The sequence below is a fragment of the Notamacropus eugenii genome, chromosome 1, assembly GCF_028372415.1.
Source record: "Notamacropus eugenii isolate mMacEug1 chromosome 1, mMacEug1.pri_v2, whole genome shotgun sequence".
NCBI classification, from domain to species: domain Eukaryota; kingdom Metazoa; phylum Chordata; class Mammalia; order Diprotodontia; family Macropodidae; genus Notamacropus; species Notamacropus eugenii.
This window is the reverse complement of record NC_092872.1, coordinates 706,688,622-706,703,387: the sequence shown is the minus strand read 5'-3', so window position 1 is coordinate 706,703,387 and position 14,766 is coordinate 706,688,622. Positions and strand designations below refer to the sequence as shown.

The 14,766-nt window shown below is 49.8% G+C and overlaps 2 protein-coding genes and 1 long non-coding RNA gene across 4 annotated transcripts in view; 1 reads left to right on the top strand and 2 right to left on the bottom strand.

Annotated features, from left to right (window-relative positions):
- Positions 1-175, bottom strand: part of LOC140521499 (uncharacterized) — an 18,256-nt gene extending 18,081 nt beyond the window's left edge. The window contains exon 1 of the long non-coding RNA XR_011972956.1: positions 88-175. This is a non-coding gene — a long non-coding RNA (uncharacterized lncRNA). The remainder of the gene's footprint in view (positions 1-87) is intronic.
- Positions 135-13,172, top strand: SLC22A31 (solute carrier family 22 member 31). Its single transcript, XM_072636552.1, has 9 exons — positions 135-512; positions 1,608-1,711; positions 1,957-2,111; positions 3,352-3,520; positions 6,110-6,252; positions 9,144-9,252; positions 10,226-10,440; positions 11,429-11,540; positions 12,130-13,172. Exons 1-9 carry the CDS (start codon positions 135-137, stop codon positions 12,521-12,523), a joined length of 1,779 nt encoding a protein of 592 aa, XP_072492653.1. The 3' UTR covers positions 12,524-13,172.
- The window catches only part of CDH15 (cadherin 15), a 31,115-nt gene continuing 29,080 nt past the window's right edge, over positions 12,732-14,766 (bottom strand). Inside the window, exon 14 of one of the 2 annotated variants that reach the window (XM_072636542.1) lies at positions 12,732-14,766. In XM_072636542.1, the coding sequence (XP_072492643.1) occupies positions 14,686-14,766 (81 nt within the window). In that variant the 3' untranslated portion in view covers positions 12,732-14,685. The other variant, XM_072636534.1, reaches the window with a different exon arrangement.

Here is a 14,766-nt window from a genome sequence, read left to right as displayed (position 1 = left end):
CTGCCCTCCCTTCCCTCGGCCCCGCCCCGCCCCGCCCCTCCTCTACCCCTCCCCTCCCTCTGCCCCGCCCCGCCCCGCCCTGCGCACCTGGGGCCACTCGCCCAGTTCTTCCCAACAGCTGCTCAGCCAGTGCCATGAACTTGGACGCGCGCGGGGTGTTCGCGCTGCGCCCCTGGGGCCGCCAGCTCCCGCTCGTGGCCGCCGCCTCCTGGCTGCCCAACGTGGCCCTGGCGCTGGCGCTGAGCTCCGAGGTGCTGCTGTTCCCTGAGCCGCCCGCTCACCACTGTCGGCCCGACCCCACGCTGCTGCCCCAGGAGCTGCGCGCCCTGACGGGCCTGGCACTGCTCAACGCCAGCCTCCCGCGCCTGCCGCCGCCCGCGCGCGACTGGAGCCCCTGCCTGCTGTTCCGCTACCCGGGCCCCGGCCCCGAGCCCAATGGCACCGGGCCCTGCACCCGCGGCTGGAGCTTCGCGCTGCCCACCGCCGGCCTGCTGCACACCCCCATCACCCAGGTGCGGAGCCCCGAGGGGAAACTGAGGCGTCCTTTGGGCCTGGCACTTCATTTATCAGAGAAGGAAGGGACTTGCTCAAGATCATGGATTCGAGCCCAGCTTCTTAGAACTCAGATACTCAGCTTGGATGCATACAGGCTCAAAACTAGGGGATCTGCTCTAAGAGACCAGGTCCCAATATTGTGTTGAGGCAGGGGGCAAGCGACCCCTAGGTCTGTTGGAGAGATCAGGACTTTATGGCCTTAGTGGTAGTGTTTAGTATGCGGTAGTAGCCTTCAAGTATTTGAAGTGCCGTGGGGTGCTGTTTGATATCAGGAAAAAAGCTTCCTAAGAGCTGATAGTAAATACTTCCAGAAGTGGAAATATTTAGTGGGTTGGGGCTCCTCCTCACTGGGAGTTTTCAAATGGACCCTGGGATGACTAGTTGTTGGGCTATTGTAGATAGATTCCTTGTTCTGAGTAAACTAGATGGATGACCTCTCTCAGGACCCTCCAGCTCTGATTCAGTGATGGGAGGAGGCTGTCTTCTCCCTCTTCTTTTCCCTCTCTCTCTCATTCCCCATCCTCTTCATCTTTTTCTTCCTCTCCTCCACTTACTTTCAGCTTCAGACTCCCACCTGAGGCTACAGCTCTGGGTTTCCCATTGGTTCGAGGTCTGCCTGGGATACCACCTGTGGGTTCCTGAATGAGAGGGGGAGGGGGAAAGGGCTGAGTAGGTTTGGAAAAGCCACCTGGTCCTACCTTGACTCTAGCATGATAGACAGAACATTTGGGGTGGGTGGGGGAGCTGTATTGATGTATAAATGGAGAAGGTATTAGACTATGAGTCAGAAGATTTGAGTTCTAATCTCAGCCATGCCATCACTGTGACCATAAATGTAACTTCAGCTCTGTAAAAAGTAGATGAACAAAATGGTTTTTTAAAATCCTATCCAGCTCCTAGGCTTTGTGATTATTCTTCTCCTGGATAAAATGTGGATGAGATAATGTGCAGCCCTGTATTGCCTCTGGGTCTGGGGGATGGGGGTGGGTAGGAAATGGAACACATGGTCACCCTGTGGCCATTAAAGGTGAGTTCTCTGTGTTCTTCTACAGTGGAATCTCGTGTGTGAGGATCGATGGAAGGTGCCTCTGGAGCGAATGAGTTACCTTCTGGGCTGGTTATTGGGCTGTGTCACCCTAGGCTCAGCCTGTGACCGGTAAGGTCCCTGCCCTTCCCCCTCTCCTCTCCTTCCTCAACCTGGAAGGAGATAGGTCCCTTCTAGGAGCCACCATCCCTGTGTGGCACTTCTCATTCTCTGACCACGCATGACACTGAACTCTGTTGAACATGAGGATTTCCACCAGGGCATGTATGCCCTCTGCCGGCTTAGCTGGCACCCCCCAAAGGTTGGACCTCCCTCTTTTTCCTTGACCTTCTCTCACCAACTCTTTGTGCCTGCAGATTTGGCAGGAGAGCCATCTTTGTGACCTCTCTGGCTCTGGCTACGGTGCTGGGAAGTGGGGTGGCCCTGGCAATCAGCTACCCCATGCTGCTGTCCCTGAGGCTGCTCTATGGGGCCACCCTGGCTGGTGCTTTCCTGTCCCTCTACGTGGCCCGTGAGTATCAGGGGAATAGAAGTTCCAGAGAGTCCGTCCCACCGGCTCCATGGTTTGGAAGACAGAATAGTGGGAGGGCAAGGCCCCAGGCCTGCCGTCTGGACACAGAGGTTCAAGTGTCATCCCGGATCTTTACTAACTGTGAGACCTTGTACAAACAATGCAAGTTTGGAACCTGCTTCCCTTATCTATAAAATGAAGACAGTCCTTCTTTACCTATTCATAAGGTCAGAGATTCAGAGCCAGAAGGGCCTTGGACAATCAGCGCCAACCCCCTCATTTTATAGATGAGGAAAGGCTTGCCCACTCATGTACACAATTCACGTGTCTGAGGCAGGATTTAAACCTGAGTCTCTCGACTCCTATCCTACTACACTCTGTCTGTTCCTAAGCACCTGCTGTTCTGGGCTCTGAGGATACAGAGCCAACAAAGAAGTGGTCCCTGCCTTCAAGGCTTTTGTGTTCTACTGGGGAAGAGGGGAGGGGGTATACCTCCCAGCTTCACTGTAAGGAAAGCGCTTTGTAAACCTATGTACTCTAGAAAGACATATAGGTGACCTAGAACCTTCAGGCATCCCCCCCAGCCCCAAGTACTTAATCCTTGGGCTAAGATCAGGGAATCAGGGGTGCCTGGACCCATGTTCCCTCTTTTCCTTTATGGAACTTTAGCCCATCCTACTTTGAGGACATGTTAGGACCTTATTTTTGGTAGGTAAAATTGAGGGAGATCTCAGAAAAGGAAGGTGACTGGGTGGGTGGGGGGGTAGGATTGGTTCGAGGGCCCTGCTGGAGGGAATGCCGCAGTGAGAATGGGAGAAGGGAGGGCCAGTGACTGGAAAAATGCCAGAAGGCAGAGGGGAAAAGCTTATGTATAATGTGGGGCCTGGGGGGAGATTGGGGCTCTCAAGGGGTGAGCAGAGGATGGGAGCGCCTCTCCTGTTTGCCCAGTGAGCTCGAGTGTTTACTCACAGAAGGAGTGAGTGTTCCTGGCAATGATGTTGCAAGACCCCTCCGGGAATGGAGATCTCAGCACATCCATTTAAGGGCCCCCTTTTGTCCCGGAAGATGAGAATGTTGGGGGCTAAGTGGGACCCAAGTTGGAGAAGTTGCTACTTGATTTGGGAAGCTCAGGAGGGAAAGGGAAATGCCAAAGTGGATTCCCCGAGACCAACCTGTCCCTGACCCCTGGGTGCCCTCCTTGGTGTTTTCTCCTCATCCACCCATTCACTCATTCTGGCAGGGCTGGAGCTTTGTGACCCTGACCATCGCCTCCCCTTCTCCATGGTGGCTGGCATCTTCTTTGTTGCTGGGATGATGCTGCTTCCTGGGCTGGCTGCCATATGTCAAGACTGGAGATTCCTCCAGGGGCTGGTGACCCTCATCCTGGGCCTGGTGCTCTTTTTTTGGGGGTGAGTTCCTTCAGGGCTGCTGGGGCACCTGGGCTCTGTGGAAAGGGGCAGAGAGCTAGGTCTTCAGGCTTCTGGGCTAGAGCCAGGAGAGGCTGCTGAACTAGGAGTCTAGTGCCCTTGGCTCAGTCCCAGGGTTGCTAATTTCTCTCTTTGGGTTTTCCCTCATTTCCTCATTTATAATCATCATAATTCTCATTTCTATGGTGTTTTAAGGTTTATAAGGCACTTTCCTCCCAACAGCCCTGTGAGGAAAGTGGTATGAGTAGCAGTGTGCCCATTTCACAGATGAGGAAGCTAAGTGTCAGAAGGGCTAATCCATAGCTCCCTCCTTCCAGTCTGGTGTTCTTCCCACTACTCTCCATCCTTTGTGGCCCATCTGGTGCCACCTTTCCCATGAAGACTTCCCCGATTCCCCCAGAAGGATATGACCTTTTGATGGGCAATTGCGTGGGAAAAGTGGATCATTTTGGACTTGGAATCGGGAAGATGTAAATTCAACCCCTACCTCAGACACTTTCTAGCTGTGTGACCCTGGGCAAGTCACTCAATCTGTCTGCCTCAGTTTCCCCCTCTGTAAAAATGGGGATAATATTAGTGCCTCCCAGAATTGTTATTGTGAGGAGGATGAAAGGAGACATTTATGAAGTGCTTTGCAAGCTAAAAAGCATGATATAAAAGCTCACGGTTCTTATTGTCACTAAATCAATTAACTTCTATCTCTAATCTGTAAAATGAGGATAATGACAGCGCCCCAGTCCCAAGATTGTTGTGAGGATCAAAGGAGAAAACATCTGGAAAGTGTTTGCAAAGCAAACCTTCGAGTGCTATGGAAATGCTGGCTCTTTGAATTAGTCCAAGGGTGCTGGCTCTCCCCATCACTCAGGAGGGTTCTATTTCTCTCATTAAACACTGTTGGCATACAGGTCTGTCTGACTGTGACCTCCCGTCATTCGGTGCCTTCCCACACCTCAGCACGCTTACGCCCACTCTTTGTCCCTCTGTGTGATGCTGCTCAAAGGAGCATCGTGAATGAAGTCCCAGAGCCATACTCTGGCTGTACATGTACTCATAACAGCCAACTTCAACTGGGACCTCATCTGGGCAAGACAGTCTTCTTTCGACTCTAATTCATTGCTGACCATCTCTCTCTTCACGAGTTTCTCCAGATCGTTCCTTCTCTTCTCAAACCTCCCACATCTCTTTCTTCTCTCTCTCATTTACTTGACTAAGAAAATGGAAGGGCATTTAATCACATCTTTCTCTTCTCCCTTTCTCTTTATCTCAAAACCCTCTGATGTCATCTCCCACACTTTTCTCCTTCTCCCCAGTGCCTGTTAGTGAGGTGGCCCTTTGCATTGCCAAGGTCAGCCCTTCTGCCTGTGTCCATTCTTTCTCTAGCAGACTGCACCCCCTTTGTGTCTTATTTCCAAGCTCTCCCTATCTGTGGGGTCCGTCCCTACATTTCCAAATCTCATCCTTAAAAAGCTTTCTACCAAAAGAAAAAAAACTCTACCATCTCTTCAAGATATTGTCCTATATGTCTCTTCTCTTCTGCCAAACTCCTAGAAGAAAGCTGTTCCCATTTTCTCTCCTCTCACAGTCTAAGAAGGCGTCCTTTGTAATCTGATTCCTGATTTTATCATTTGATTGAATATGCCCACTCTAAAGTTACCAGTGATCTCTTGGTTGCCAAACTTGATGGGTTTTTCCAGGCTTCGTGCTTTCTCAACCTATGTGCTGCATCTGACACTGCTCATCTCTCTTTCCAGATGCTCTTACTTTTGTGGGTTTTAATGACATTATTCTCTCCTGGTTTTCCTACTGCATGTCTGTCAACTCCTTCCCATTCTCCTTTACTGGCTCATCATCCACATTAGGTCCTCTTCATGTGGATGTTTCCCAAGGCCCTGTACCAGATTTCCTTTTCTCTTCTTTTCTCCTCTTGTCTTGTTTCATCTCTACCTCTGTTTCTCATCAGTTCTCAGAAGTTTAATGACCATTTCGACGGTCACTGATAGATCCAGTCCCACATCATCAGTTGCCAAAGGGGATGTCCTGGAGACATCTCCAGTGCAAAATGTCCCAAACAGAACTCATTCTCCTCCCCCCAAACCCAGCTCTCTTCCAGACTAACTCATCTCTGTCAAAGGCACCGCCATCTTTGCTGCCTCTCAGATGCATGACTTCCATATTCTCAGCATTCACTCTCCCTCACCTCACATAGCCAAGCAGTTGCTAAATCTGACTATTTCTACCTCCACAGCATGTCACATGTAATCACTTCTCTCCTCTCCTTGCTTCAGGTCTTCCTCACCTCTCACCCAGATCAGCTTTTCCTGAGCCCCCAATTCCCTAACTACTGTCTATTTCACTTCCTTGTACTTATTTTTTATTCTTCTTTATTCTGCATATATCTGTATACATCCTTATTCTCCCCCTCATTCAAAAGAGTTCCTTGTGAGTAGCGATTGTTTCATTCTCTGTCTTTCTGGAGCTCAGCCTAATGGGGTGAGGTGGACAGAGCTCCGGGAGCCCAGAGGCTGGAAGGAGTTTGAACAAAACCCTGTCCTTTGTGTTATGTACTTGCAGATTTCCTTCCCTGTTCCCAGAGTCCCCCCGATGGCTGGTGGCCACTCAGCAGCTGGGCAGAGCCAAGGAGATCCTGTGGCGCTTGGCAAGGGCCAACCTCAAACCTGAGGACTCCATCTCTGAGGGTACAACTCTGGCTGCAGGTGAGACCTTTCTCCCTAAGTTGTTCCCTCTGTCATCTCTCATCTCCATGCCTTTGCATTGGTTGGTCCCCATACCAGGAAAGCACTTCCTCCTCACGTCTGAGAATTTCTAGTTTCTTTCTAAACTCATTTCAGTTATTACCTATACAATGTCTCCTTTGATTCTTCTCTATCACTTTGCACATCATATGCACATCCATGTATATATTCATAATACACATACTATACAATGCATATACTATATACACACACATATATATTCATGTATACAATGCATATGCTATATACACACACAAATATATACAAATATGCATATACTATACACACATATACATGCCTATGTACACATACATACACACATATGTGTATATGTACTTTATTCCCTATCCACCCCTCCCCCTATATTCCAAGATAATGCGTGAAGGTTATTTTTATTCTGTTTCTATCCCCAACACCTAGTATAGAACCTGGCCCTTAATAACAGTAATTAGTAATACCCAACATTTGTATATTGCTTTGCAAAGGAATTTAGCATGTGTTGTGTTGTCTTAGCTTCACCATAATCATCCCATCATTGGCATTAGTATTTTTTGGGTGGGTAGATGGGTGGATGGGAGGGTAGATGGGTGGATGGGAGGGTAGATGGGTGGATGGGAGGGTAGGTGGGTGGATGGGTGGTTGGATGGGTAGATGGGTGAGTGGATGAATGGATGAGTTCCAGGGAGAAGAGCCTCTCTAGGCATTCAGGCAAGAGGATCAGGAGGAAAGGACCCAGGTTAAGCAAGTGCAGGGTCTGTGGGGGCGGCTCTTACTTCAGATAATTCCTAAGTACTAGGAATGGCCAGAGATGAATAGTCCGGTCCTCTAAGGAGTAAACACAGAGTCAGACTCCAGGATCCAGAAGACTCGGATGCTTTGTTGGGAGGCAGGGGGCAGAGAAAGCTGCTATTCTCTTCTGGCTCCAGTGTCCCTGTTTTACAAATGGGGATGATAGTACCTGTAACGCTTACTCTGCAGGGCTGTTACAAAGCTGCATGTTATTATTAGCTGATACACACACATTATCTTCTATGATTTTCGTGGAAGCCAGGGAAGGAATGCAGACCAAGAATCAGGAATCCCATTTGGTTGTTGAGACATGAGGTGGTCCAGCAGATGGCAAAGCTAGGCCTCGAACCCAGCTCTTCCCCCTTCCAGCCAATCTATCCTTGCACCGTTCTGCCTAGAGTTAGTCAAGAATAACCATATGAAGAAAGAGCTTCTAGAGTCTACAAGGACTAGTGTGCAAGATAAAAGCCCCCAAAATGAAGGCCATTGGGCAACTAAAAAACCGGTCATTGCCCTGTCTCTTTTCTTTCTTGGAGAGGTAGGAGACAGGGGGATAGAATGGTGTATACACCACCAGGAAAGGTTCCGGTGTTAGGTGGTTTTGACTTTGCTGATTTTTTTTTTGTTGTTACAAGAGAAGACTCCCTGTGTGTGTGGGGAGGGAGGAGGGCAGAGTCTGGTATCTGCAAAGGATTTAGATATAGACACAAAAACCCCCAAGAAAACTTGGAGCTTTTTAAGCTCTGAGCTAGCCACAACCTTAGGAGAACCAAGCTTGGTGTTTTCCTTTGTCCTTTACCAGTCATAAAATCCTGGGCAGGTTAGCGTCTCTTAGCTTCTCTGGAGATGTTAATGCTTGCACTATGTACCTCATACTACCCCCATGAGATCATTTATGTCGAATGTTATAAAGACCTTGAGACAGAATAAAGATCTTGTTTTTGGCCAATCATTTCAGACTCTTTGTGACCCCATTTGGGGTTTTCTTGTCAAAGGTACTGGAGTGGTCTGTCATTTCCTTCTCCAACTCATTTTACAGATGAGGAAACTGAGGTAAATAGGGTGAAGTGATTTGCCCAGGGTCACACAGCTAGGAAGTAAGATTTGAACTCAGGTCTTCCTGATTCCAGTACTCTATCCACTGTGCCACCTAGTTACCCCCAAAATAAAAATGTTAGCTATTAATAATGACTAGCATTTAGAGAATGCTTTTAGCTTTGCAAAGCTCTTACAAGTATCTCATTTGCTCCTCATAACCACCCTGGGAACTCAGTGCTATTAGAACCCCCATTTTATGGCAGACAAAATCAAATGACTTGCCCAGGGTCACACATCTCGTAAATGTCTGAGGCTGGATTTGAACTCAGCTCTTTCTAACCCCGGGCCTAGCATTCCATCCATTGTACTTTCTAGTTGCCTTTATTATTGTTAAAGCTTTAAGTGATATAGACTTTAGATTACAATATGGTGATACTCCTGGAGATAGGACTTGAAGGACATTTTGGGCAGGTAAAGGTGTAGGAAGATGATTTAGGTGTTCAACTTCCCAACATTTACTAAACACCTACTATGTTGGTGAAGCTGCCAGGACCTGGGGATTTAAAGGCTGGCTCTGGCTGTGGAAGCAGGAATGTTCATGGGGGTATTTTGAGAGAAGTCAGGCAGACAAAGGCAATGAGTATTTATGGGAAAGTTCTATTGATTTGGGGGCATTGAATGCCAAGCAGAATTAGGGCAGAAACCTATCAGTCATGAGAAGCCATGATAGACTGGTTGTATGTGTTTATGTGTACATGTGCTAGGGATATATATATATATCCTCACGCTCTTGTCCTGAAGGCAGATGTTAGGGTGACGGGGAGAGAATATGTACTGAGTTCCCCCAGAGGACTACCTGGGTGTTTCATTGAGACACGAGGGTATCTGTTCCTCAGGGGTCCACTATGACCCCTCCTTGGTGGGATCAGGTGTGGAGGCTGGGGTTGTGCTCTCTCAGCCTTTCCATTGTCTTCCCCTGAGCTGGGCCAGACTCAGTTAACTCTTTCTTTTCCTTATACCCATAGAGTTAGATGAGCTGTCTGAGAGGAATGTCTTGCCCCGGTACCACTTCATCTTTGAGATCTTCCACACTCAACTCATCTGGAGTAACATCCTCATTCTGGCCTTCACCACGTAAGGAGCTTCCATGCCAAAGCAGGGAGTTGGGGAGGCAGAAGGGGCCAAGGCCCATGGTGTGAGTGGCTGGGCTGTGGGCAGGAGGACATTGAGATGTGTGGCACAGAGGCAGGTGTGACCAGTCAGAAGAGCCACCACCCCCTAGGCCTCAGCTAACTCTTCTATAAAATGGTGTTGATAATCCTCTGACCTTCTCTTCAAAAGGGCCTCAGACACTTACCAGATGTATGATCCTGGGCAAGTCACTTAATTTTGTCCACCTTGGTTTACTCAAGATAATCTCCTGAAGGTAGCACTTAATGAATTGTAAATTATTATGTAATTGGGAGTTATCTCTACCCTTCTTGATCACTTCTACCCTGCTGGGACCCTTCCTTGACCCTTCCGAGGAAAAGATGCAGAGACACCAATGTAAGCTCATCGTAAAGAAAAAACTTTCTTACAATTAGGTTGGTCCTGAAGTGGGATGGGATGGCCTTGGGAGGTAGTGAACCCCCTCCACGGGGACTATCCCTTGGAAATGTCATCTATTTACCTATGGGGCTGTGTGTCCTAGGAACACCGACTCTAAGTGATCTCTGAATTCAGACAAGGGAGAGGTCAGTGAGAGCTGGAGTCATGAAGGAGACTGGGAGTGGGACCTCAGGAAGGGCTTTGAGAGAGGTCAGATCATGGTGACAGAGAGCCAAGTCCATGTGCCAGTCTGGTGGAGCATGGACATCCTTTCTCAGATGCACAAAATAAAATACTCAGGGAAGCCAAAGATTCGTGAAAATAAACATGCCCTGTTTTTCCTATCCAGGTTCACGGACCCCCTGAATCCCTCCATGAGCCCAGGTTAAGAACCACAGGACCAGGATGACTTCTGAGTCCCTTCCCTCACTCCCCTTAGGCAGCAGTCTCAGCATCCTCCTAGGCCCGGGGTCATTTTGCCCCATCCCAGACTCACCCTGCCTCCTTCCCTTCACAGGTTGCTCGGAAATGGCATTCAGTACAGCTTCACACAGAACCTGGCCCCCTATCTGCCCCACTTCTACCTGCCCTGTTTTTTGCTGGCTGGGCTGGAAGCAGCTGCCAGCCTGCTCCTGATTCTGATGGCCCAGTGCTGTGGCCGCCGGGCTGGTCTGCTCTTGTGGACCGTCCTCACCAGCTTGACTTCCCTGCTCCTTCTCTCCTTTGGCCAGTGTAAGAGAAAAGCAGGGCCTTGGGAGCACAAGCAGGATCTAGGGTGGGGAGGAAGGGGTGGGGAGCAGGTAATGGAATCCCCAGGCTGGAAGAAATCTATCCCCCCACCCCTCTTTTATAGATGTAGAATTTGACCCCAGAGAGGGGAATTTGTCTAAGGTTACACAGCCAGCCTGGGCTGTGTTCAGCATTCTTTCCACTGGCTCCTTTCCCTATGGGGTTTTTGGTATAGCTGAGGAATTCAGAGAACACAGATGAAAGCACAGAACAACGTGATGTCCTACAGAGTGTGCTGGATTGAGGATCAGAGTAGGGGGGTTCACATTCCAGATCTGTCACTGTTCTCTGTGTAACCTTGAAGTGGGGGTGCCGTGGGTAGTGCTGAACCAGGAGTCAGGAAGACCTGAGTCCGAATCCAGCCTCTGACATGTACTAGCTCTTTGGTCCTGGGCAAGTCTCTCTGCTTCAGTTTCTGCATCTGTAAAATGGAGATAATAATTGCACCTCTCTTCTGAAGTTACCATGAGAATCAAATGAGATGGTGTATGTAAGACCCTGTGTACACCTCACAGCACAGTACAAATGCCAGCTGTTATTCATTGTAATTAGTATTGTTATTAGACAAATCACTTTAATTTCTCTAGGCTTTCTTATCATAAAATGATCCCCTCTTATGTCCCTTTCAGCCCCAAATCTGTGCTCCTTTGACACTGACTCTGAGTGGTCCCCAGATTCATACAGGGGAGAGGTCAGCGCTAGCTGGCATAATTGGGGAAGGCTTCCTAGAGGAGATGGCACTTAGGCTGAGTCGAACCTGTTATCCCTAAGCAGGGATCAGATTGTGCCAGTCATGCTAGGGAAGGGGCAGGGGCTGGGGAAGGGACCTCCTTCCCTGGGGTTTCAGTATCTAGCAGATGCAGATGGTCAGCCAGGCCTAGGAGAGGTCAAGAGAAGAGGGATGCTGAGTGCTTCTCTCATTTCCTCCCAGACCTGCCAATCTGGACAGTGGTGTTTCTCTCCACACTGGGGCTCCTGGCCTCCCAGGCTATGTCTGTGCTGAGTATCTTCTTTGCCAGTGAGATCCTTCCCACCATAATCAGGTAAGCCCTGCCCCTAACCTGGGGTGGAGGACAGCTGGGAACAGGGTGCTGCCCACAGCAAGTCCCATACTTCTGAACAGAGCCATTCCTCCTTCCTGCCTGGCCATGCCACCCCCAAAACATCTGCCCAGTATTCTGCTGCTGCCACCTGACATCCTAGCTTGGCTCTCTCCCTGGGAGTCTTGTTCTAAAACCCCTGGGATGGGAAGATGCTAAGACTCTGAACTTGTGAATGAGTTTCCCTGGGGGTGCTGAGGGGTAGGGATGGGTCTGGTGTATCCTGAATACTCTTGACATCTGGGCCTGGAACTGCCAGGGCAGGAGTAGAGGAGGGTAAGGAGACTGGGGAGAAGGAGAAAGGGAGAAACATAAATTACTTTCCCAAAGTTTTTCAGGTTTTTCCCCCAGGCCTTCACATTTCTAGGTGAAGGCAGGAAAGACAAATTTGGTTCCGAGACTACCCCTCATCCCAGCCTTGTGTTCAGTGTTTTTGTCAGGGGGTGTGGGGGATGCGACCGAGCATGACTTTCAGGCTTCTCCACTAACTTCTCTGTATTTCTGACCTCGGCCCCTGCCCCACATCCCTCAGAGGATCTGGGCTGGGCCTCATCCTGGCAGCTGGTTTCCTGGGCCAGGCAGCCACACCCATCATGAGCATCTCCAACAACCGGGGCTTCTTCCTCCACCACGTGGTGTTTGCCTCCTTTGCTGTGCTTTCCATGCTCTGCATTCTGTTACTACCTGAGAGTGAGGGCCAGAACCTCCCTGAATCCTTGGAGGATGCTGAGGGCTGCCAGTCCTACCCACTGCTCCTGTCCTGCTGGCACCACCCCCAGGATCACCATGTGCCCCTACTCCTGCCCTCTTATAAGCAGACCTACCATGGATGGCAGCAGTATTCTTGCCCAGTGGTCTCCTCCCAAAGGACCAGTGGCCAGGGGCCTCTACCTACCAGGGCTCACCTAGAGTTCCAGGTCGCATAGGAGCCAAGATATGCCTGAACTACAGGAGACCACCCACAGAAACTGCCTTTATCGATGCCATTACTGTAGCCCTGGGAAGAGAGGGCTTGGACGACAGACTGGTGCTTTGTTCCTGTCACCGTTATGGCTATGAGAGTGATGACTGACTCTTCTCCGAATCACCAGTTCACCTGTTTTCTGAATGGGGAGGAAGGGAAGGACTCTGCCGGGCAGTCCCCTGGAAATTGCTGAGCTCCCTAGGATGAGGCAGAGATTCCCAACTTGCCTGGAACTCAAATTCTGGACCAATGAAGCCTTCTCTACATAAGAGGCAGACACGCTACTCTGGCTGTGCTCCCATCAGCCTGCGAATTGCTTCTGAAGCCCTTAGCCTCAAGTAATAGTTTTCTTTCTGGGGCAGAATGTCCAGCCGTCTGACTGGGTTTGAGGCGGCCCTGGCTTCTCTCTCCCCTCCTTCTTTAAAAGCACTGTGACAACCACTCCATCTGCCCTTGGTTTCCATGGGGGAGGGACTCTCTGCACCCTCTTTGAGGATTTTTCTCTGAGCCTTCCAGGATTCCGCCCCTTCCTCCTCTTGTTCCCATGGTGTGGCAGGGGGTGCCCAGAAAGACAATCTTGTTCCAAAAGATCCAGGATCTTATATAGAAAATGTCTCTAAGGTGTTTTTTTAATTCAAACTGCATCATGCAGCTAATTCCACTTATAAAAACACATTGCAACAGAGCTGGGCAAACACTGGGTGGGTGGGTGGGAGTTGTTGGGGGAATTTCACAGAAAGGTCTGAGCCACACCTGGGAACTAGGAAGGAGCTGGTATAAGGAGGGTGTGACAGAACCTCCTGGTATCTGGGCAGCTGGGCGGGATCCCTCTCGAAGGCCTGGCCTGACTCAGTTCGGCTTGGCATTCCCCCATCCAGGGGATATAGCTTAGTCCTGGGATTTTCATAGTTTTTCTTGGCTTTTGGATACTTCTCCTATTGCTCCTAGAAGGTTTAACCCAATAGCACCATGGAGCTTTTGCTTCCTCAGGAACACATAGGTACCATACAGCACCCCTGATTTTGTAAGAATAAGGCAAGTCCAATCCAATGCTTGAATATGGTTGGAGCTTGGAATGGACTATGACTTTCTCTTAAAGGAGCTGACTGGACCCCTGGCCCCTCCCTGACCCCCTGAGGGTCTTCTTTGAAACCTCGGGTTGAGGCTGTGGGAGGCAAAGGGGTTTGCCCTAGAGAGCTGGCCCTTTGGCATTGTCTGAGGAGGCCGAGGGGTGACCTATAGCTTGCTTTTCCTCCCTGCTCTGGGCCCTATGTAGGGCATCCTACCTAGGTCTAAGCAGGGAGGGTGCAGGGTGAAGGAGAAGGCTCCCCTGATTCTCAGTGAGCCCCCCAGGATGGATGGTGGAGAGGACCCGCCAGCCACAGGAATGTCTTATTGAACCTCACAGCTGCATCCTTCCCCTTCCCCTTGGAAAAGGCAGAGTCCAGCTTGCTTTCCCCTGGTCCACCCCCAAGGCCTCCCTGGCCCTCAGTGCTGCCCGTACATGTCTGCCAGTCGAGTGAATCTGGGCCCCCAGTCTCTGAGGTAGTCATAGTTCTGGTCCTCATCTCCCAGGCTTGAGAGGATGGAGCTGAGCGTTCCTGCCAAGGAGCCTTCTCCCTCGTAGTCATAGATAAGTGCTGTGTCGTAGGGTGGGACGCTGGGGTCATTGTCAGCAGCTTCTAGACCCTGAGGACATGGGCAAGACTGGGTTAAGTGTCAGCGATCTCTTTGGTGAATGCACCAGGGCCAGGGGCCGAGGGATTGAAGATCCATCAAAAAATCGGCTTAAGGAAAATAATTTGGGAGGCAGAGATACAGGCAAGAGGAATCATCGGAAGCGTGGCAATTCTCATGTTTTTGGTCTCAGGATCCCTTTAGGTTCTTAAAAATTACTGAGCTTTTATTTTATGTGGGTTAATCTACTGGTACTCATTGTATTAGAAATGAAAATATCTTATTGTTATGAAAATAGCTTTGACCTTGCAGGCCCCCTGGAAGAGTCCTGGCAACCCCAAGAGGACAACTCTTTGAGAACTCCTGAGATAGTGTATCTGAAAGACAAAATTTAGTGATTTCTGCACGATATGCTGCTTGGTTTTTATTGATGCTGTTGCATCCCCTTTACTTGAGATCACAGGCGTCCACCAGCTGGATTGGGACAGTTAGGAGGTCCTGGGGAAACTGAGGCAGTAGCCACAGGAT

What these genes read in the sequence shown, in the direction of transcription:
- SLC22A31 (XM_072636552.1), top strand. Translation starts at nt 135, where the DNA reads ATGAACTTGGACGCGCGCGGGGTGTTCGCGCTGCGCCCCTGGGGCCGC. An exon ending in TGCACACCCCCATCACCCAG is followed by an intron (nt 513 to 1,607) that starts GTGCGGAGCCCC and finishes GTTCTTCTACAG; the next exon opens with TGGAATCTCGTGTGTGAGGA. An exon ending in CTCATTCTGGCCTTCACCAC is followed by an intron (nt 9,253 to 10,225) that starts GTAAGGAGCTTC and finishes TTCCCTTCACAG; the next exon opens with GTTGCTCGGAAATGGCATTC.